General features: G+C 30.5%; 1 protein-coding gene across 1 annotated transcript; it reads left to right on the top strand.

Moving 5' to 3' along the window:
- Window positions 1–1047: 1047 nt before the first annotated feature.
- LOTGIDRAFT_99937 (hypothetical protein) lies at window positions 1048–1224 on the top strand (the record flags this gene model as incomplete). Its single annotated transcript, XM_009061023.1, has 1 exon — window positions 1048–1224. A coding segment is annotated over one exon (177 nt), but the record flags the coding sequence as incomplete, so codon positions are not given.
- Between the last annotated feature and the right edge of the window lie 21535 nt (window positions 1225–22759).

The following is a 22759-nucleotide window of genomic DNA, read 5'->3' on the forward strand; positions in this document are numbered from 1 at the left end:
CTGAAATTCAATATCCAACTAATTTGTGATATTTTATGACATCAGTATGGTTTCGTGAAGATAAAAAGGCAGTATTTTGCAGCTTTTATAAATGACAGCACTTTTATACAATATTATTTTGTAAGTTGAAAGTAATGAAAATACCCAAATCACATCTGTGTATTCTCTGGAAGGAACAGCAAGGAAAATCATATGACAGAATGGCATCCTATGAAACTGGAAAATGTGAAGCAACATTTTGAAATTATCTGTGTCAGTGTACCTAGAGTATTGTGGTTTATAAAGGATAATGTGGTTTAAGTATCATAATCTTTTTTGACACTTTGAAATATAGCTTGCATTCTTTTCATACAAAATGAAAACTGTCTTAGTGTAAATCCTTTAAAGATAATATATATTAAAATATCTTTAACAATAACAGTTGTTGTAGTTATATGATAAATAGTTGAAATATTAATGATAGAGTTGTTCTTCTCGTTAACCTGTGGAATTCCTAACATACCTTCTGCTATAATAGTCTGGTGTCTGGTTAATACCTGTACTCATTAAAATATACAACAGACCACAGGCACTTATAATGACAGATTGTAACATCTTCATATGCTGAGTCATTCTAGCATTCAACAGCAATTAATTGCCTTATCATTCTTTCATCCACGGAGCTAAAGAAAATGTTCCTTTTTTGATTGAGATGAAATTATCACTTAATTGAGAGATACAACAGATATAAACTTTTATGCACATAAAATACTACAACCAGTACAACAATTAACACAACAGTGGTTTGATAGATTTAATTCACAATCCAAAGTTATGACATTACAAAAACTTTGCTATTCTGTGCTGCAGTTAACGAAATAATTATATGCACCTAAACTACACCTGGATTAAAATATACACCTGAATACATACTTAGAAGATATTAAAATCATTTATTAGCTAATAAATAATGGTGGAACTATTTCTGAATCTAATCTTGTGTTAGTAATTGTTCTATAGACAGGATGTTTATCATAAATCTTAACAATGTTTATTCTTTCTATTTTAGATGTGGAACTTGTACGAAATATGAAGATGGATGTAACAGGTATGGAGTTATGTCCAGCCTGTCGTCTTCCGTTTGATTCTGGTAAAAAACGTAAACTAATTGATGCTTGTGGTCATGAGAGATGTTATAGCTGTATGTTTACTAGTGAAATCTGTCCTCTATGTCGTAAGTTGAAGCTTTCTATCTTAGAAATACACCCGCATGTTCTGCAAATCAATCATGATTGGTAAAGATCATATTGTAATTGATGCAGTAAGCTTACAGGTGTCGACTGCCCCTGATGACTGGAAACACCATCAACTTCAGATATGGCTGTATATTAGAGTGCCACTTTAATTCTTATATTGTATTTTCTTAATATATCTATAGGAAATATCTTCAAAGTTTTCTAAGAATGGAAAGAAATGACAAAAGATATAAAACTAGGCTACCTTAGAATTACAATAATAATCTGATTATACAAATTTATCATCATAGAGAGGAAAGGAAACATCATATTTCTGGCTTTGGGCATAATTTAGAATAATGATCAAATCTTGAAATAAATAACTTTTTCGTTTAGATTATCCACAACCTCAATACAATGGAGGCTTGCAAGATCCATCCATGTTTACACCACATCGACCAAAATTAAAAACTAACGGCCATTTTACAACCTTCATGCAATCTCGCCAAGATTCATCGGATTCTATCAGCTTGAAAAGTCAGCCATATTCCAGTTCTACTACACCTATACCTTGTCAAAATTCAGGTAAGCTTTTTACATTTACTAATTTAAGTGTATATTAAAAGTCTAAGCAGACACAGTTTACAATATGGATAAAATACTGCAGGGCTTCATTTCTGACTGCATCTGGATGGATTTTATCAAGCTTGTGCTCAAATAATGATTTCTTATACAGTATTTTAATAAAACCAGATGAAACATAGCCTACATAAGGCACACATGCAAAATATTTGAAATAAACTTTAGAAGTTTGTGTCTCTTCATTTGAGAATCAGGCAGCGTATTCTAGAAAAGATTTTGGTGCTAAGATATCATAAGGTCTTAACTTCTATCACTTTCTAGGATATCCTAGGGTTAAGGTCGTTTCAAGATTACATTATTTCTTAAATTTATCTTATTTCAAGTAATCTAATATTTGGATGTACCAACAACAATGTACTTACAACATTCTTCAGATACAAATTAATCCACTAGAATATCTAGATACAGTTCAATAAGACATTCTTATTGTGATCTCAGAATATGTGACAAGACACAGGCTTCACTTTCAACAATTGCCTGTCAAAAGAAATTCCTTCTGTAGTTTTATGAGATTTTGAAGTGCTTCTATTCTCATGTATTCGTTTCAAATCTGTGTCTTTGTACTTTTATTACCTTCTTCAGCTTAGTTTCTGAAGATTCAATCTCATTTTTTGTGATGGTTTGATCACAGCAGTAAAGTTATGTGTATGTTTAAAGACATTTTATCTTTTTAATGGTCAATTGTTGGAAAGAATTGTTAAAAACTAAAGCTTTTGAAAGCTGTTTGAATACTTCTGGAAATACTTTGTGTATCTTTAAGGATGAAGTTTTTATTGGTGAAGAAATAAGATTAGCGCAGAATCTATTTGAAGTATCCGGATTAAAATGCAATTTATTTAAAATGATTTTTATGGGAGGAATTTCCTGCAAGTTGACATTAAAACCAGACGTGTCAAGTAGACTGGGTTTTTGAGTGACAGAATTGCATTAAGTGTTTTCATCTATATCGATTTGAAAAGTCTGCAGGATTTACTCCTCACAAAATCACAATTTAATCAAATCCTTCTTAAAGGGAATGGTTGCTTGCAGAATTCTTAATGTTTTAGAGCCTCATTTCAGACATCTTAACCATTCAGTAAAAGTACATCAGCACACAATTCTGACTCAAATATGTCCACAAAACTAATGAAGTAAAATGAAAATAGATCTTATAGTAATGATTGGTTACAATTTTGTGGAATTTAAAGTGAGTTTTCAGAATAGAATTAGAGGAGATAAGCATCATTGGAACATCTCCATGTATGATGAAAACTGTCAGAAAACCATGTACCATTCTTAAGATTCTTGATAGCAATTTTTCAATTCAAGGTTTCTTCCAGTGATAAAACCAATCATGTTAAATTTATAAAGAATATATTATGATTCACTGAAGTATCAAATATTTTCTTGTCTCCCTGTGTATTTAACTTGAAAATCTTGCTGTCTGATTGAAGCTGATAAATAACGTGTTGAGGCTGCATGCTAGCAATTGTTAATTACAAAACACGTCTTGAGTGACTGAATCTCAACTGATTAATTAAGTGAAGGAGTTAGGGTGGTTCTGTGGTCAGATTTCTGGCCTCCAGTCTTCAGGAATTTCAATGTTATGAAGAAACTAGACCTTCCTCTATTAATCACTCTATTCTTCTATCTGCTTCCAGCTGTTTCCAGCCTTCAGCTATTTCTTTACAATTGAAATGGAATAAAAAAAAATGTTAACAAGCACTGGATTAATTTGTGATGTGAAAATTAAAAGGGAAGTTTCAATAATTGTTGTTGTATCTTGACAATACCATTCCTTTAAGCTATAATTCTGAAAATGATAATAAAAATTTTCATTGACTTGTCAAATCTATTGAATGATCTTATTTCCAAAAAAGGAAATCAGAAAGCAAGCTATATTTTATCTAATATTATATAATAGACAAAAATATCTGAAACGTCTAAATCAATTGAAATATCTTAAAGTTAGTGGCAATTAGACTTGATTTATAAAACACACCCAGCTTGAGAATAGTGTTTATTATGAGGTGGTATAGTCAATAATTAAAGGGCCCTATCCCTTTAATTGGCTTTAATAACTTTTAATACATTCAAACCAATAGTTAGGTGTAAAGGAAATGGTTGTCACTAGATGCGACCTGTTGCGTGACAATCGAAAATATGACTTGTTAAACGTAAGTGGTTAAAATGATATTTTAATGTATTGAAAGGTTTTAGAATTCTAGATAGTGAAAGCCATATTGATTGGTAGTCTATGGTATTGTACCATTATTAAATTGTCATAGCATTTCCTCTTGTCATGCTACTATTCTTGATGCACTGTTTCCGAACTTAGAAAAGGAAATAATGTACTTAAATTTTGACGTATACAGTCTGGAAAACATGAATTTTTAACAATAGATTTTAATATCTCTGTCAAATACTCACAAATAGTTGCAGTAGTTATATATTTTGTGCGGAAAGTGTGATAAGTATGTATGGTATATAACGAAGCACTTGCCATTGTCACAGATGATAGTCTCACTCAAAGTTTGTTAAACTTGTTTTGAATTCCATCAAAATCTTACTTTAGTTATTTTTTTACTCTGGTTTATTCAGAAATTGTTTTTGTTTACATGGTATTTTCTTTTGCAAAAAAAAAAAATATTTAATGCTTGTAAAAAAAAAAAAAAGAATCAGTTTCTCTTGTAATTCCATGGTTTTGTTGAATTTCCATTACCCGATTGTTTATTCAGTGAACTTATAAAAATATTCAAGTTGATGGCAAGTCTAATATTGTGTAGAAACCACTTAATCCATGAATAAATGTCTATCATAGCCTCTAGAACTTCTATCATCTTAGTAGATGCGGAACTGAATAGACCTCACCATTCTATTGCTACTTAGCTTCCAGATATTTGGATACAGTGCTCTTGTTTTGTTTTGTGCCATAGTGAAGTGGTCATTTGTATCGGTCAAGAGAAGGGAATCAGGCTTGTTTTATACCAGGTTGACCTTATTTGACCTTTAATCAATAGAGATTGTGATTCTAAGAGAGGAAATTTGAACTGGACTACATTTGGCTATGTGGTGTTATGTTTTCATTGACTTGTCAAATCTATTTAATGATCTTATTTCAATTATTGAGGTTTTGTCTGAGCCTGATTTCCATGTATAATTTAGGTAGACTGGTATATATTTAACAGATTAGGTTTGTTGATCAGTTTGTTCATGTCTGTCTGAACAATTTAAATGTATGATTTAGATTCTTCACAATATCATTATTCAAATTAAATTGAGAAAAATTCCTATGGTCAGATCTGCTGTAAACTATAGTAGCCTATATGGTCAGTGTTTTACAGGCAAAGAGGGGCTAAAAGCAAAATGTTGGTAAATAATATCCAGGATTTATAAATGTGATTTATTTCAACTCATTGAAATGTCAATATCTTTTGTTTGAGCCAATTTTCAATACATCTGTCACAATGATCTTTTCTTGAAACTTTAGAAATTAGCTTTTTATTCTCATTTTACTCGTCTCCATTATAGAATATCACCTTGAACCAGTGGTATGGTATATTTGATCTATGACAAGGGGATATTTTAGTTAAGACCCAGATGAATAGACAGATAGAATATAACGAGTTTTCATATAAAACTCAAATAAAGAACTCCAAGTATCTCTATTGTATCTTTTTTATGAATTGGTTAAGTTAAAACTGTCCTATATTTAATATCTAGGGTCTAGTATATCAGCAGTATATCGGTCACTCTTATAAAATAGGTAAATTAAACTCTCAAGTATACTTGATTGGTAAGTACTCTTACATTTTTAATATAGACCACTTATGTTTTCAGATATAATTCAAGCTAACTTACTCTATATAATATTAAAAATCTCACTAATTATGGTCGATTTGATGTAAAAATGTAAAAAAGAATTTCAAGTTGACCTGCTTCAATAGACTTTAATGGATGGATGTTGACCATAGTTTATTTATCTAGTTTCTTGAACTTTGTATATAACTCAGCATCTTCTTTTCGAGTGTCCATGTTACTATTTTGTTGATTTTGTTGTATTGTTTACTTTCGAGTCTATCTGCAGTTACATTCCCTTTGCTTACAGATTTTATTTTTGATCACCATTGATTTGATGGATTTGAATGAAGTTTGAAATTTTTTTTTTTTTTTATATTAATTGGTAAGAAAGAAAGACTATTTCATTATACCACTGCTTAATAAAGAAAAACAAGAATGGTGTCTACTTCATTGACATTTCTCCTTTACATTCACTTGACACCGACATATACTGATAACAACATCAATCCTTTATTATTTTTATTTTACACAAATTAAATTATACAAGAAATTTCAATTTTTTTCCCCGCTAATCCTTATTTTTTTTATCTTGTTGCAGTACTTATTGAATGAGTGATAACCAGTCTTGGAGTAAAGAGATTTGATTGTCACTGTTTTATTTTGTTTTATTTCCCTTTCAACCTGGGTCTTTTCATCCTGATTATGAAGAGTTTTCTTCATTTTAATGAATAATACAATAGTCTTTGATGTTGGTCAGCATCGATCAGATTTGAAAGCCATGTTAAGAGCAGCTTGGCTATAATAGAAGAGTATCAACTACAACTCCTCTTAAAACCTTTATAATAAATGACTGTGATATTTTAATGGTATAATCTATCAAAGAACGGAAGGAGAAGAGACTGGGTTTGAAGTAGTAAAAACTTGAAGAGAGTATAATTATGGAGGTTAGTTTGGTACTAAAATGTTATGATGAAATGAAAGTAGAGTATAGTACAAACCAGTTAACGGTTTCACATGTTAATCATATGTTCATATGATACGAAGAAATTTACAACTCTTTCAACATTCTTATTGTTAATTTGTTCTGGCTTCTGATAAGTCAAGTTTTTCAATGAGTTTCATTAACATCTTGTTGAGCTCTGTTAGTGATATAGTGTTCTGAATTTTAAGTTAAAATGTAAGTTATAACTGGATTACTGACGCAAGAAATATGGAAGGTAGGGTTTCTGTATTTAAGCTTCACTATTGTTAAGTATTGCAGCTATTTAAAATGAGGCAGGATATGTTCACTCTTTATGAACACCTAATACAACTCTGCAACTGGGGTTTTCAACTCAGTATCCCTATCAGACAATCTGCATAGCTATTATAGTTTTTTGTTATTTGATGAATGACTGAAAATGGAAAAATTGATGTTGAAGTACTCTCTCTTAGTATCAGGAAGGTTAGGTTGACTCTATAGAATTCTGTATAAAAATCAGATTCTTTGTCTTTATTCATATGTAAATTATTTGTGTTTGAGAGATAGATATCTATAGTGATATTAGAAAAGATAATGATATATTATATAATAGATATATTGATGTTATAGCTAATGGTTTAGACTGGAACAGACAAGATAAATATAACTATAGAATTCTGTTGTATTTTCTTGTCTGTAGTTACTGATCCTTAAATCCAGCTCCCGTCTAATTACTATCAAATAACAATAATAACTTGACTAGAATATCCCTAGATCTTCACCCTGTCTCAATTTCTTATGTGGTTTGGTTGTCTTTTATGAATTGATTTTCACAATATTTTATATTATGGTTTGGTTGTCTGAATATTTCCATGGTTGGTTGTTTGAATATTTTACATGGTTGGTTGTTTAAATATTTTACATAGTTGGTTGTCTTTTATATGGTTGGTTGTCTGAATATTTTCCATGGTTGGTTGTTTGAATATTTTACATAGTTGGTTGTCTTTTATATGGTTGGTTGTCTGAATATTTTTCATGGTTGGTTGTTTGAATATTTTACATAGTTGGTTGTCTTTTATATGGTTGGTTGTCTGAATATTTTCTATGGATGGTTGTTTGAATATTTTCTATGGTTGGTTGTGTTGTCTGAATATTTTCCATGGTTGGTTGTTTGAATATTTTACATAGTTGGTTGTCTTTAATATGGTTGGTTGTCTGAATATTTTATATGGTTGGTTGTCTGAATATTTTATATGGTCATATGGTTGGTTGTCTGAATGTTGGTTGTCTGAATATTTTATATGGTTGGTTGTCTAAATATTTAATGGTTGCTTAAAAACACACAGTATTTTCCTTATAAAAATATTTAGAAATGAAGATACATAAGAATGGAAGAGAAAAAAAATAATTATTAGCTTTTCAAACTCCTCAAATTGGCAAATGTAGTACAGTGGAATTTGGTATTCTGAAATATTTTGAAACATTGATTTGAAATTCTATAGATATTTGGCATGTTTAGAATTCAAAGAAAATGTGTGTCTTCTGATGTTCAACATTACTATCATGGCACTAAATTCAAGACAAGTTCATTTGACTTTTTGTTTCTTTGATTGTCATAAGTTAAAAGAGGTTGTGACTTACAGAGTATTTATATAAGATGTTACTAAGTTTAATAAAAATTGAATTAACTGAGGAACAAGTTACAGGAAATGATTAGAATCACTAGACAGTGAAATTTCTCTTCAAACTAAAATCAGATCAATTTAGTAGATTCAGATTAACATTAAGAACCTAACAAGGTGAAGGTGACATTAAAATCAGGACTTAAATATTCCTGTCACACTTGTTCTCAATCAGAAGAACCAGCTTAAATGCAGTCCAAAGCAATTATAACCAATTCGGATATTGTAAAGAAGTTTTAGAATGGGCTGCAGATATCCAAGAAACATTATTGTGATGCGATTCTGACAAGTTCTACCTCCAGTGTGATCAGGGTTTGTGTTGAGTTAAAGTTAAGACTAAGTAATTCTGAATGGAAAGGAAATGTGTATGAATAGTGAATAGAGTTAGATTGTTAAATAAAGATGTTGAACGTATCTATTGAGTGATATAAAAGATAAGATTGACTGTATTCAATGGTCTATTAACTTATTGAAGTGTATTTTATATATTGAATTAACATCATCATGTCATTATCCTGGTTTTATAGAATCGAGATGTTTAGTCAGATCTTTTGTCAGAAATGTCGAAACTTTCAGTGCTTTAATAAAAGTTTCAAGAAATTGGGTCAGATTAACTAGAGTCTGAGTCACAAATTTTGTTAAGCACAAGTCAGTAAGATGTTTTTAGGCACATATTCATATCAACACCAGATGCCTATCTCCTGGAAGTTACAGTGGTGTAACCTATTTTCGTGGATATAAGGATTCAACACCGAATTTCGTCAAAGTTAAAAAAAAACAAAACAAAATTTTTATGTCTAAGAAGTTTGCTCAGATATTCTACAAAATAATTAAAATTGGTTTATTTCGATTTTCTTTATGAATCCTTCACTTTGACCCATATTTCATGAGAAACCAACTCGGTAACGGCGGCAGAATGCGTCATCTTTTTTCGTGTATAAATAAGTCGAGAAAAACACGTTGTATGGATACCGGGTGGTATAATTAACTTCTCTTAGTATTTATCTTTAATATCAATTCATTATAACTAGTGACAATTCCTTCAAAGAACCACTATTTTAAAAAAAAAAATAGTGACTGACAAAATAAGATACGTAGAGTGATTTATTGCTAAAAGTCACTGAAACAACATAAGAATATGGTCCACTTTGTGTTCCATAGAAATTTTCTGCTGACACGGAATCCGCTAGTTGATCACGTGACTTCATTCATTGGACTACATTCTAGCAGACGACACCTGGAATTCCGATTACCGCTTGGGATTATAAGGAAATTCGGCCGAAAATAAAATGGTGACGTTTGGTAATAACTGAAATCCGCCATTTTGTATTTGTTAAAGTATACATTAATACATTTTACATTGCTTGAAACTACTGGATTCATTCTACTGGCTGATATTGTACAGAAAACCCATGTTTATCAAAACAAACTAATGCGGAGGTCGCGCAAGGTCGCTTATGTAAATTATTAATCATATCCGAAAATCCACGAATAATAGGTTTCCACGAAAATTAGGTTACTTGACTGTATATATTCAAATATGAAAGGTGTAGAGTCCAAATTGGCGGAGTATAAGCATAAACTTCATTTGATACAAGAAGGTTAGAAACAGTAATGTAAGACTATTTTTGATTTCAGTTTACATCTTAAAATTAGTGAATATATGGCTTAATATTATTTGTTATACAGTTTTGATCATTTTTAAAACATCATGGTCAATTTGAAAGTAATTACAGACTATATAAAAAGCGATAGTAGGATTAAGTGAAACAGGTGATAGCACAATGTTAGATATACATGACCCAATTTACACATCACCTCTTATATTCTTTACCCAATTTAAACATTGAAAATTCAATGAACTTGTTTAAACTTTCCTCTGGCTCCAGGTTTAACCGATATAACTTTTTTTATTATTAAATCTTACAAATTTTGTAAATTTATGCATTATTTTATGACTTTGCAATCTGACGGGCAAGGACTGCAGAAACTTCATTTACTCTGCTAAATTTCACTCAATATAATATGCATCCTTCCTCCACAAAATGGCTACTCATTTCTTACTCTGAATGAATCTTCTTGCACTCAGATGGTATAAACTTGTTTGAATAACCTACTGTATTTATAATGAAGTTACTATTTGCTAACAGCACCTCTTTATAATTCATTGAAAATGTAAAATAATGAGTAAAAAGTATTTAAAGTATAAAAATCAAGTTTCATTTCAAATATGTTCTGTCAAGATGGCCTCTTCTCTCCAATTTAAACAGTTAATCTTTTGTTACAAGATTTACGTCTGCTAACTGAAGAATACTTGAAATGTTGCGAAGGAAAAGTTGAAACTTTAAGGAGAGTTTTCTTCAGTTCACTTCTGGTGTAAAAATCTTCTAATAGTTTTAAAAAAGGAAGATGGGAAATGACTCATAACAATTGAGGTTATTGTAGACAAAAAAAGGCAAAATATCGACAAGTTTCATCATTCAATCTTTATTGAAAAGGATATTTTATTCATTTATTCATGAAGGAGTAATAAATTCCTACACTTGCCTTATAAAATGTTAGTACATGTACTAAATAATAGAATTAGGGTATAAACTGTAATAATTTGATTTTACATTTGATGTTTTGTAGTCAGAGAAGTTGGAATTCATATCATTGTACAATTTGTGCTATATCATTTTTTGCATGCACTAAAAATGTGTTTTTGATCTTTATTTTTCGTTATTTTCTCTGGAATTTGGTGTCTGCAATCTGCTATGAATATTATTAAGATTCTTCCTTCCAATTTCTTATACTGAAACATTTCTTAGGTTTCTTATGATATGTCTGTATGAAATGAAATCATCTATAGAAATTGTTAACTATTGCAAATTGATTCTTATTAAAGTACCAAGTGATGCTGGCACTGTGGTGTCAGCTGTCTGGATAATCTATCTCTGAATAAAAGATGGTAAATTTGTCACTTTGTACGGCAGTATGAGATCCTGGCTCATCTCATGGTGCAGGCACACAAATAGTCTTGGTGGCTGATTTTTGTATCTGACTCGAATCTGGAGTATAATCTTATGTGTGACCGTGCTTCCATGACAAGATTATGGCGTTGCCAACAGGATTTATAATGTCAAAACAGTTTGATATTTGTCACCGATTGTTTTATTACCTCCAAGACAAAATGTCATCATCCAATCAGATTCATTTTCCTTTCAATTCCAAAACTGACAGAACTCTAGACAAGACTCAAGCCGGCAACAAAAATCTCTAAACAAGACGGTTCGTGTATCATTATGTGTAAGCTTGGTATGACAATAATTTTTGCTCATTCTTTCAAAGCACAAGATGATATTATGTTACCAAGTTTTTAAATTTACATCTACTTGATATCCTTTATTATCATGCACATCAACAAATGATAAAGGAAATGGACACTTTATTAATAACAACAATAAGTGGTATGGAACTTATTGATATTTACATCATGTTGATGTCAATAGGACCCATGTCAGTTTAACTTACAAACAATATATTAAATTACAGTGAAATGCCATAACTGAAGCTGGTGCATCTACCAGTTTATATCAGAAACTAACAGATTTCTCTTCTCCCTGAAACTGATTCAATTAATATCTTATATCATGACAGATAGTGTCAACAGAAATTGTTTATTAAGTTTATGTTCTATATTTCGATGGTTATTTATTGCATCAAAGTTTTGTCTCAATCAAAATGAAATCCTGAAATGGTTAAGGAATGTTTTGTACAATGTGACCCCAAATTTTCCTTCATGGCATACTTCATGGCTTGTGTTCCATTAACTGTTAGATGTGAAAAACTATAAGTTAATAGTAAAACTTTATTGTGAAAATTAGGCTTGACCTTTTTACAATTTTGCCCTTCAAAGGAACACAACATATATAATACCAAAGTAACTAAAAACAACAAAAATACAATCACAAAAGCAGTAAAACTAATAACAGTTATATACATTTATCATTCATCTGCTTATGTTGATCTATTTTTATACGCCCACATTATAATGTGGTCGTATATTGTCGTCACCCCTGTCTGTCCGTCCCTGGGTCCGTGAATTGGCGTGTGAACGCAATAGAGACAGTAGTTTTCATCTGATTTAAATGAAATTTGGTATGATCATTTATCGTGATCAGATCTTGGACAAGATCAAATTTGGCCATCTTTCGATCAACGGAATTTGAGTTATTGCCCTTGACTTATTAAAAACGCATCAAAATTTGTTGGCTTGTTAACTCGATAGAGTTGATAGTTTATGTCAGAATTTTATTAAATAATGTGTGTTTGTTTAAATCAACAATATCTTTTGGTATGATTTGACACAGATAGTTGACTGCCCTTGATATACTGAAAATGTATCAGGAAAGTGGGTGTATCTTGCTAGGCAAGAAAAGAAAGAAAAGAGTTTTTTAAATTTTGAAACATCTTGCTGCTATCTCGCTGAATTTACATGGCTCTCATGCAAATCAGTATGGAGGTGGAAATTTTGAAACAGCCCCAGACGGCTATAAGTTAACAAAGGAAATAGACAACAAATGTGATCTCTAGTAGATAGTAAATTAAGATAAGAAAGTATTCATTATAATAATCAATAAAGCCTTTAGATTTATTACATGATAATATCCATATTGCTTTATTACATAATGTTAATTTCTTTCCTAGTTTTCCCCATTGGCAATATTTAAATACATTCATTTAACGAGCTATAGTGGTGATATTCAACAAATTCAATAGTTTTTACACAAAAACTCACATTGATATCCACATGGAATTGAATTTTTCACATCTATTCAAGCTTTTAGTGAAATTGATAAAATGAATTTTGTATAAAAAAGACTTGCTTATTGGAATGTCTGCTGAAAATTAGTTTTTTTACATTGGTTTATTACTGTTTCATTTTGACAGACATTTCTTAACTTTATTTGTCTTGGGAATTCTTACATTTGAAATGTTAAAGATTCCAAAATGGAATGCAGAATGAAGATTGCAGGTATATAACTAACTGTTTTGAAAGGTACATTTTAAACATTTAAACCATGAAAAACATAGATCTGTTATGAATGAAAACAGTGAAAATCCAACATGGAACGATTAATGAATGAATTCACCTCATTCTAGTTGAGTGAAATAATGAAGGTATTTATCAAGTTTGATGATTAAAAGAGCCCAGGGCTATAAGTTATGAACAAGTTGATATAGTACATGTAAGGTTTGTGTAGTAGAATTGTATATTAAACATCCCTCAGGCTTGTCATGTTATATACCTAATCAATTCCTATATTGAATTTCAATTAGAAAAAAATATAGGTCATAAAAAGTAAGGTGGCAATATGTAAACCTTCACTTTGTTTGTATTTGTTTAATTAAAGTAAATTTTGAGGCTTGCAAGAATTCAGGTTACAATCCAACCTAAATCTTGTGGTTCCATAAGACACAATAATTATGTTGCTCTTTAATTCACACCATAAAGCCTTGAATTTTCATCATATTACAGAAGAATGATGAGACAAACTTGAAGTTGACCAATTTTCTAACTTAATAATGTGGACTTGTGTTACCATGTCTTACAAGCTGTCTTTTAAAGTACTTGTATTTTGTTCATTTGTATTCTAAATCATGAATGAGTCATAGAATAGTAAAGAGTTTTCATTGACAATTAATTTTCCTCCTATTTTAAAAATCTCATACATTGCCGTATGGAGAAGGTTTCATTAGTAAACATTGTAAGCTGTTTATAAACAGTATAAAAACAGTGGAGAATTGAATAATAAAAGATTCAAGTGTAAAGAATGACAATTAACGACAATAGAAGGAAGGACTGGAGAAGACTACAACAGTACAATATCACACCAACTTGCTCTTGTTGATTGGTTCACGTAGCTTTTAGTATTGATCTCTTTTAAACAGATGAAGTTGGTTCAACCACTAACAGAATTCATTTCTCTTTAGACATGTGTCGAAGTCATCATGAACTATCCAAATGGCTTTTATATGTCTACATTTCATCCTGAGTATTGTAAGTATAATATTTACTGCTCTAATTGACTGGACAATCTGGATTATTACATATTTTAATGGTGGATATTCAGAGTGATGTTTTCTTTGTTCCAGTTAAGGTATCATGTGATCTGTTTTTGTTTATCGTATCATACATGAATTAAATAGTAAACTGTTGTTAACAGTAGGTGATATTCAATTGTTTAAACTTATTTATTTGTTTGCTGTTTTATCTAAAAATACACAAAAATTCTTACATTTTATTTCAAGTTTAAAGATAAAAAGAATGACGGAAATAAACCAAAGAATTTTTATGATTGTGTTGAATTTTGTTTCTATTTCTATTTCTAACTATTTAATTGTTTTGTTTAAATGAAATGTTTATGTTTTGATCAAGGGATGGTAGAGGTAGGTTTGTTCATTTCTACATTCTGTTTTGGAACGGTGGATCATGAAGAAAAAAGGGTTAATTCAGGTATCTAAATAGATGGCAGATGAAGAATTCTACTCATAAGTTATTTTAGTTTCAAATTGCTGTGTAACATAATTGAATAAAAAACTCTTAAGATGTAATGTGATTTTAACCTAAAATCAATATTGTAGCAACAATCTATAATCTTAACTTATCTTACTTGTAAACTTTGATTGATTCATGTTTGTTGTTCTGAAGAGAATAGCTAAATTTTAGTTACAGAACACTACTGCTGATATTCTTTAACTAAATTTGAACCAGGGAACCATTTTAATGTAGAGAATGATATGATAGAATTCAAGACTATATGACTATATGATGTGCTGTGGAGTTATTGTAGATCATAGTTGTTGTATTTGTATCAGAAGTATGCTTGACTTGTGGCTTAACTTTCTAATCTGTGTCTATAACATCTGTCAAATGGATTGTTTGATAAAGGAACAAGATGTACAGAATAGCAAGACATTCAAGAAAACTAGATATCAGCTAATCTAGATGTAGTAAGCTTTTAATTACAAGTTTTTGTCATAAGATCAAGAATTATAGGTACAGATATTTCAGTTAAATATTGTCACTTATTGTGATCATGATAGTGTTTCGAGTACTAGTATCAGAAAATACCAGATATTCAATTCTGCCTCTTCCAGACATAAAGTGAAGTGATATAATAGATATGTCTATAAGAAATGGTAGACAATAGAAGTAATAGAATTACAGTCTACTGACATTAGAATGGTTTAAGTAGATTAGGAGGAGGATGTTGAAGTATATTATAAGTAACAGTAGAAGTGTAAAGTATGACTATAGAGTATTATAAAATAGTGATTAATTATTGATCAGATATCTGTATAACTGTCCACTCATTACCTATTGTTATAGCTAGTAGTCATTAATAGATGCTTCTTAAACTTTCACTTTTTTAAATTTTGACATAATTGATAGATTTCTAATTAAGATTTTATAGTATGATTGATTATAATTAAAAGTATCCCTAGGCAATAAAATGACACTAAGGCTTTTAAGAGATTATATATAAAAGGAGGGTCATGGTAAAAAATTATTGAATTACAGGCTTTAGAAAATAATGGAGTCAGAACCAACAGCATGATTCAACCCAATTTTACTCATAACAAATAACTTTTCCAACCTAATAAAATTTCACCATGTGTAGATGTTTTTAGGTATTTTAAGTTAAAATTATTTGATTGTGTCTGATCATTCTTTGATTGTAGATTGACCAGAGGCTTATATATTGTGTTAAAAATATATTATATATACCCAAAGACATAGTAGGAGAAACCATAAAAATATCAGAAGAGACCATTTTTGGAATTCCAAGATATAGTTGATACTTACAGGCAGAAATGTTACTGAATTTAAGGAATGTGCAGTAAAAAATGTCTTCATTTAAACAAAATGTAGGCAGAAATAGGGCAGAATTCCTTGCAGAATCTTTGGTTTTACACACTGAATATCATTTCCTGTCTGTATTATTTCAAATAGGAACAACATCCATTTACTTCATTAGTCCACTACAAGACTAAAGGCATCTGTATAAGATATTTAAAAGGGTGTATGAGCAAGAATATATTTATAGACAATGTTCTCATTGTTAATGGAGAGACTCCAGGCATTATGTTGGAATCATGGAGTAGGAGTAACATTGTCTCCATTGATATGGTATATTCCAATGACTGTATATAGACAACTATAATGGTTCCATCATACCAATGCCTGTGGGACTATTTATATATACATACTAATTAAACTAATAAACTAGCCTATTGTCTGTATTTATATCAAACATTATGATTTATTATTCAGACAATTTTGATGCAGTCATTTGTTGACTTTAAGGTTAATAGGAAAAAAGGAGTTTTGTAGACATAGTATTTGTGTAACAAACGAGTTGTACTGCTTGGACTATTTATCAAAGTAAATACATTAGTACTAATATGGCTTATTATTTATTGGCATATATTAAATGAAGAATGGACATTGATAATTTCTGATTTTAGATTCTATTAGAGAACAAACCAAAAATATGATAAATGATGAGAATTAAAATTGACAATTTTATAATTCTATTAACTGATTAGTGATGTATGTACAGCGTAAAATCCTGGTTAAGAGTCAACAAGATTCCATTTTTTGTTCTATGTTTCATACTTCTTAATAGATCTCTTCAGGTTTTTTATGAATCTCATTTAATCAGACCTTGATCCGTAAGATTAACCAGTATAAAAGATCACATAAGATACGATTGATATCATACATATTTATAATATGGAAATAAATGAATCACTTCAGATTATAGATTCATTGTACAATGGTATTAGTCCTGTCATGACACATATATCTGTTGTGGTTATAGTTAATAATGATCTGCTCTAACCAGCCCCCTATTTCTAACAGTACTACTATGGTTTACCAAATCTTCTGATATTTCAGAATAAATACAATAATTGAAACTAATATAGTATTGGAATGAGTTAATGCTATCTTATGTCAGTGTTATATTTCTGTGAACTCTGCAAGTGGAATCTGATAAGTACCAAACAAATACAAGTGTTTGGAATCTTGTTCTCAAATTTCTTATACAATCAGTAGATTAACTTGGCTAATATATTCTGTATCACATTTCAAATAGTGGCTGGTTGCATTGTTTTTATGTACCCCATCTCTTCATTGATTGAATACCAACTCTTCTGAAAAGCTGACTTCCAGGAAAATTTTAGTGGCAGTAAGCCTACATGATGGTGGATCAAGTTAATATCATCAGTTAATTGGAATTGCTATTGATATTAGAGATGTACTCATATTTTTAGAACATGCTCTGTTTATGTTATCAATTGAAAGTGAGCAGTTTGGACTTTATAATCTTAGAATTATAACTATGACAGAAAATAGGTGGCTGAAGGAAATATCACAGCCACCTCCTCATTTAAAATTGATGATTTCAGTGTTGTGTATATTGAAGATTATGCAGAACTGTCTACTCTAATATTCAACATGTAATTACCAACTTAATTCTGTCATCAATAATATATTCACTAGAGACACTTAACAAATTAACAGTGGAAACCTCGGGTGAAATGATAATGTAAACTCTTTAATTGCAGTTTTCTTGTCTTGGATATTGATCTTTCTATTGTTTCGTTAAATATAAGCTTAAATTAGAACAGGTGCATTAAAATGTTAAAGAAGAACAGAGCTCGCCAAATTGTTTGAAGATCTTGGTTAAATTACCCATTTAAGATTGAATTGTTTCTTTGAAATGTTTAATATATATTTTACATGCCATGTCGTCTTGAAATAAAAGATGGTGCTCTCACTGCTAGTGTACTGGCTTTGTTATTTATTTTTAACGTGAATGATCCAGCACCATTCAGGAATACTTTATGTGCTATTTGGTTCAGAGTCTTATTATTTGAGTACAGTCATTGCAAACTCCTGTTATATCCATTCTTATGCTTGAGTACACAAGAACGTTTAAACACATCACTTAACTATATTATTAAGTGCATCCTATCGATGAATCTGGGAAATATTGTTTGCTGATGAAAAATGTCTGAAAATTATTCCCAGAAGACATCAAGATGTTTTATGAAGTTCACTTTGTGTTATTAATATTATACTTGAAGCACTATGGTTCATAGTTTTAAGGATTTTTTTTCTGCAGATTGGGGGTTTCTGTAATTGCATTGTAAATTGAAAGTCAATAACTGGTTTGTGTTCATATTAATTTTAAATCCATCAAGTGATTCTTATGACAATGGCTAACCAGTCCCTGGATACGCCAATCATTTTTGATGGATGTTCTCATTTCTCACGTTGAGCAAGTTATCATTTTCTACAGGAAATGAAGCAATGATTTGAAAAATCAACCAGGCATTGTCTAAATTGAACATAAAGCAGTAAATATCAAGAATCAATAAGCCATCCTCTGGGGGTTCTGTCGTGTGCATGTTGAACCCCATTTAGTCAATTGATTTATTGAACTATGATGAATCATGAAATAATTAAGAAAATCAATTAGTCAGTTATTTGTTAGTTTAATTAATAATTAATAAAGAAAAGATGTCAGTTAGGTTTATAGACTGTTAGCATATCAATAATATTACAGTAGTTAACTTTGATAGCCTTGAATATGCCACGTAGGTAAACTTGATTCCAACTTCAATATGATTCTATTGATTCAATCATAATCATGGTATGTATGTGGAATTTAACAGAAACATAGTACACCTTGATACCTGTCCTGTTTTATTGAAAAAAAAAATCTACAATCTAGACAAGTCCGTAAATCAAAATCTTGTCCAGAGCATGGCAAAATTGAGAGTTAAAGTTGTAAAGTTGTGGACTCCTCCAAAGAGAAGCACCATCTTGTAAAGTGCAAGCATGGCCTGCTCCATGCGCGATTGTATCTTTATCAGAAAGACGAGTGGATTAAACCATTGGACTGCCCTAGACAGGTTATGCAAATGAGTTCATTAAGAATATGCTTGATATGTCTACCATGAAAGTTGGCTGTGTATTTTCAATGAAATTTGCTGAATTTGGCTATCAAATTCTAGATTTCCAGGGCCAATATGTTTTTTTTTAAAAAAAGATTAAGATGGCTGTACCAAGAATCTGAGAAAAAGGTTTTGTTTAAACAAAATACTTGAAAAAATTGGTCAAAGGAAAATTTCTTTTCATTGAGGGCTTGGTAGTAGATATCAAACTTTGTCCAGATCTTGGCCCCTTTCAGCTCAGTTTGAGGTCTCTCAATGACACTTTTAACTTGTTACTGATCCATTTGTTCACTGTTGAAGCATCATTTATGAACTACTAGTGCCTGTCTTTAATATTTGCTACATAAATATGAAGAATGAGGGAAAGGTCAAAGGTTATGTTGACTGGATAAATCACTCTGTTTGATTAGTAATAAAACGGTATGCAGAGTTTACAACGTCCAGTCTCAATTATTAGAAAGTGAACTGATGTCCTGTCTTTCTAACATTAAGAATCAATGATGTGGGAATAATGTTGCTATAAGCGTTGATCCCTCACTTGTTTCATTAATAATCCTGTACGTTTATCAGCAGAAGTCAGAAATGTTTGATTGTCGCAGGAAATTGAAACAAGAAATCTGAACCATTAATTCCTGATAATCTATGTGTAGAATTATATTATTCCTATCCAACTGTGGCATGACTTCAGGTGGAGATAAGATATTCTATTGAGAACATCTAGTTGATTCATATTGCTTTATTAAGCTGAGTGTATTCCAATCAGTGCACTGTTGTATTTTTCTCAGTTTATAGCTGTTGCCTTCTGAATAACACATGAATGTTGGTGTTCTTTGATTGTAGTCCTGTATTGTAATGAATTACTTTATATATCTACCAAGTGCTTCGAAAACATGTCTTGTGAAATTTGTCATGAACAAGTCAAATTTAAGAATAAATAAAGGATTGCAGAGTTGGCAAGCAAGCCATCAGCTGTGCTAGAATCAAAAGTATAATACCTCATCACACTCAGTAAAATTGCAGAAGTTTTTAATCGTGGTAATTGATCATACTTTTAGTTTTCTATGACATGAAAAATCTGGCTGTAAAATATTCTTAAGATTTCTTTCTCCAGAAGGCATTTTAACTTTAGAAGCTATTCATTTCTCTTAGATTCTTCACCATATTTTTTTTGCTTGATTTATTGCAAGCTGAAATATCTTTGTTGTTTTTTTTTTTCGACAGCCAATATCTTGAGATATTTGTAATGTGAAGTGCTAATATTGCCTGGAGAATGCGACAAGATTTTGTATTGTTTCCAGATACTAGTATTGCAATCATTCTACCTTGTGGAATATCTGTATAAAATATGAATGTGTTAAAGCGATTTGCTATTCTTCAACAGTAATGTACCATTTGATAAAACTTCCATTCAAATGAGTTTATGAAGTCATTAAAATGTTCATTAAAAAGTCTTCTTACATCCGGTATAAACTATATTCTTCAGAATAGCACCATTAAAGCCTTGTAGTGTCTTTCTGTTTATTCACTTAATTTCTTAGAAATGTCTTTTGATATGTATGTTGCATTCATATGAGAAAAATATATTCTTGTGTCTTCAGAGTTTGCAAGGTCAGCTTCTTGAAGGATGAAATAATGAAATTATAATGACTATAAAGATAGTATCGCAATCTGCAGTTTTGTACCTATCATTAAGATATATAGCAGTTATCCAGCTTAGTATGCATATCATAGTTTAAAATAACAATTTTTATTATTTCTCTATGATATCCAACCATTAATATCTCTACCTCCGTACCAGAAATTAGTAATTATGTAACCTTCCGTGTCATCTATCATCATCATTAGTGAATGTCAAATATTATGGATCTGTGTCTGGCCTCAACTTATAACACATGACTATATAAACTTTTTTAAGCGGGACAGCTGAAAACATGAATTTAGTCATTATAAAAATGTTGTTTTGAATATGTTACCATCAAAGTGTAGCTCAAGTATAGTTTTCTGGTTCACATTTTCTGCTTTCTTATTTTTTGAGTTTCTGAGACAAACTTCATGTCACAATTTCTAATTGGAAAGTAACAGAGCAGTATTGTCTTTTGTACTGATAATTTGGAATTCTGCAAGATTATGTACAGAATTTCGATCACAGTAACATACTGGTAGTGACAATAATTGATATCAATCTGGGGTTGTCATTTGATTAGGACTTTAATAGAAACTATAATATGATTACTATAATATAGAGTTTAACATTATTATTCACTGCCAGTTTAACTTCATTTAAAAGGAATGTTAATTGCATATATCATTGTATGTAATACCTTGACACAATAATACATCGAAATCTTCATACCAACAAATATATTCGATGGAGCAATGAATTTTGATCAATGTTTTATACAGCAATGCTATAACAAACTTTTTTTGATTAATTGAAAAAGTAACCGTGCCTTTGTTCTAGTGCTAATTTATACATTAACTTTGTAACATATGTTTGTTGAAACTACAGGACAGAACTGTTATAAAAATGTGACATTTTCATTTGGTTGTACAACTTGGTAGTCAGGTCTAAATGAAACCAGTGGTGGTTAATGAAGCAAATGGTGAATGGAGAAAGATAATTTAATTTTAAAAAGTCTAGTATTGTAATGCAAAATAAATTATTCTCAGCCGGTTTCAGTCATGTCATCATTAAGTAGCCAATTCCAACAATTTATCATTTAATTAAGTAGTTTTTGGATATTTTGTATTTGCTAAATTTTCATTTTTTCTTTAAAATGTCAAGAATCTTGTTTTTTTGATAGAGAAATTCAGTAGCATTTTATTATTTGCTCAAAATCATTTCCATTTTATCTTTTCAGGTGCACCAAAAAATCAGCCTCCCCCTGTACCAGCAAGACCTAAATATTTCAAGCCTCTGCATTCTCCAACATCACCTAGAACACACTACCAAACACAGACGTCTTACGAACATAATTACCATGGCAACTACAGTAGTGATTCGGCTTTAGGATCACCAGGTGTAGGTAGTGTAGGAATATCTGGTGGTACTGACATTGATGAAATGGTAGATTTCGATAGAGATGGACCCATGCCAGATTTCAATGGTAAGATTTCACTTGATTTGACCTTATTGTTCTTAATTATTTTCAGATTGAAAACAATTCAAGTCAATGACTTTAAAGAAGCTATAGTTTTTGGCAAGGATGTGTGTTTCATGAGGACATACTCAGAATCTTATCAAAAAGCAGAATACCCTTCATTTATGGTAAAATTCCAACCCTAAAATGCTAATTATGAATTTGATTTGGATTCCAGTCAATCACTTGGGCTGAAAAGTGTCACTCACGTTACTTTGTTGCCAAATCACTAGAAAAACCAATTGATTGAATTTTCTGAAATGATGTAATTGACTTTGAGATTTTTGGTTTCAGGTAAAGAAAGTCCACCACCACCGCCTCCTGATG

This window comes from Lottia gigantea (assembly GCF_000327385.1).
Source record: "Lottia gigantea unplaced genomic scaffold LOTGIsca_45, whole genome shotgun sequence".
Taxonomy (NCBI): domain Eukaryota; kingdom Metazoa; phylum Mollusca; class Gastropoda; family Lottiidae; genus Lottia; species Lottia gigantea.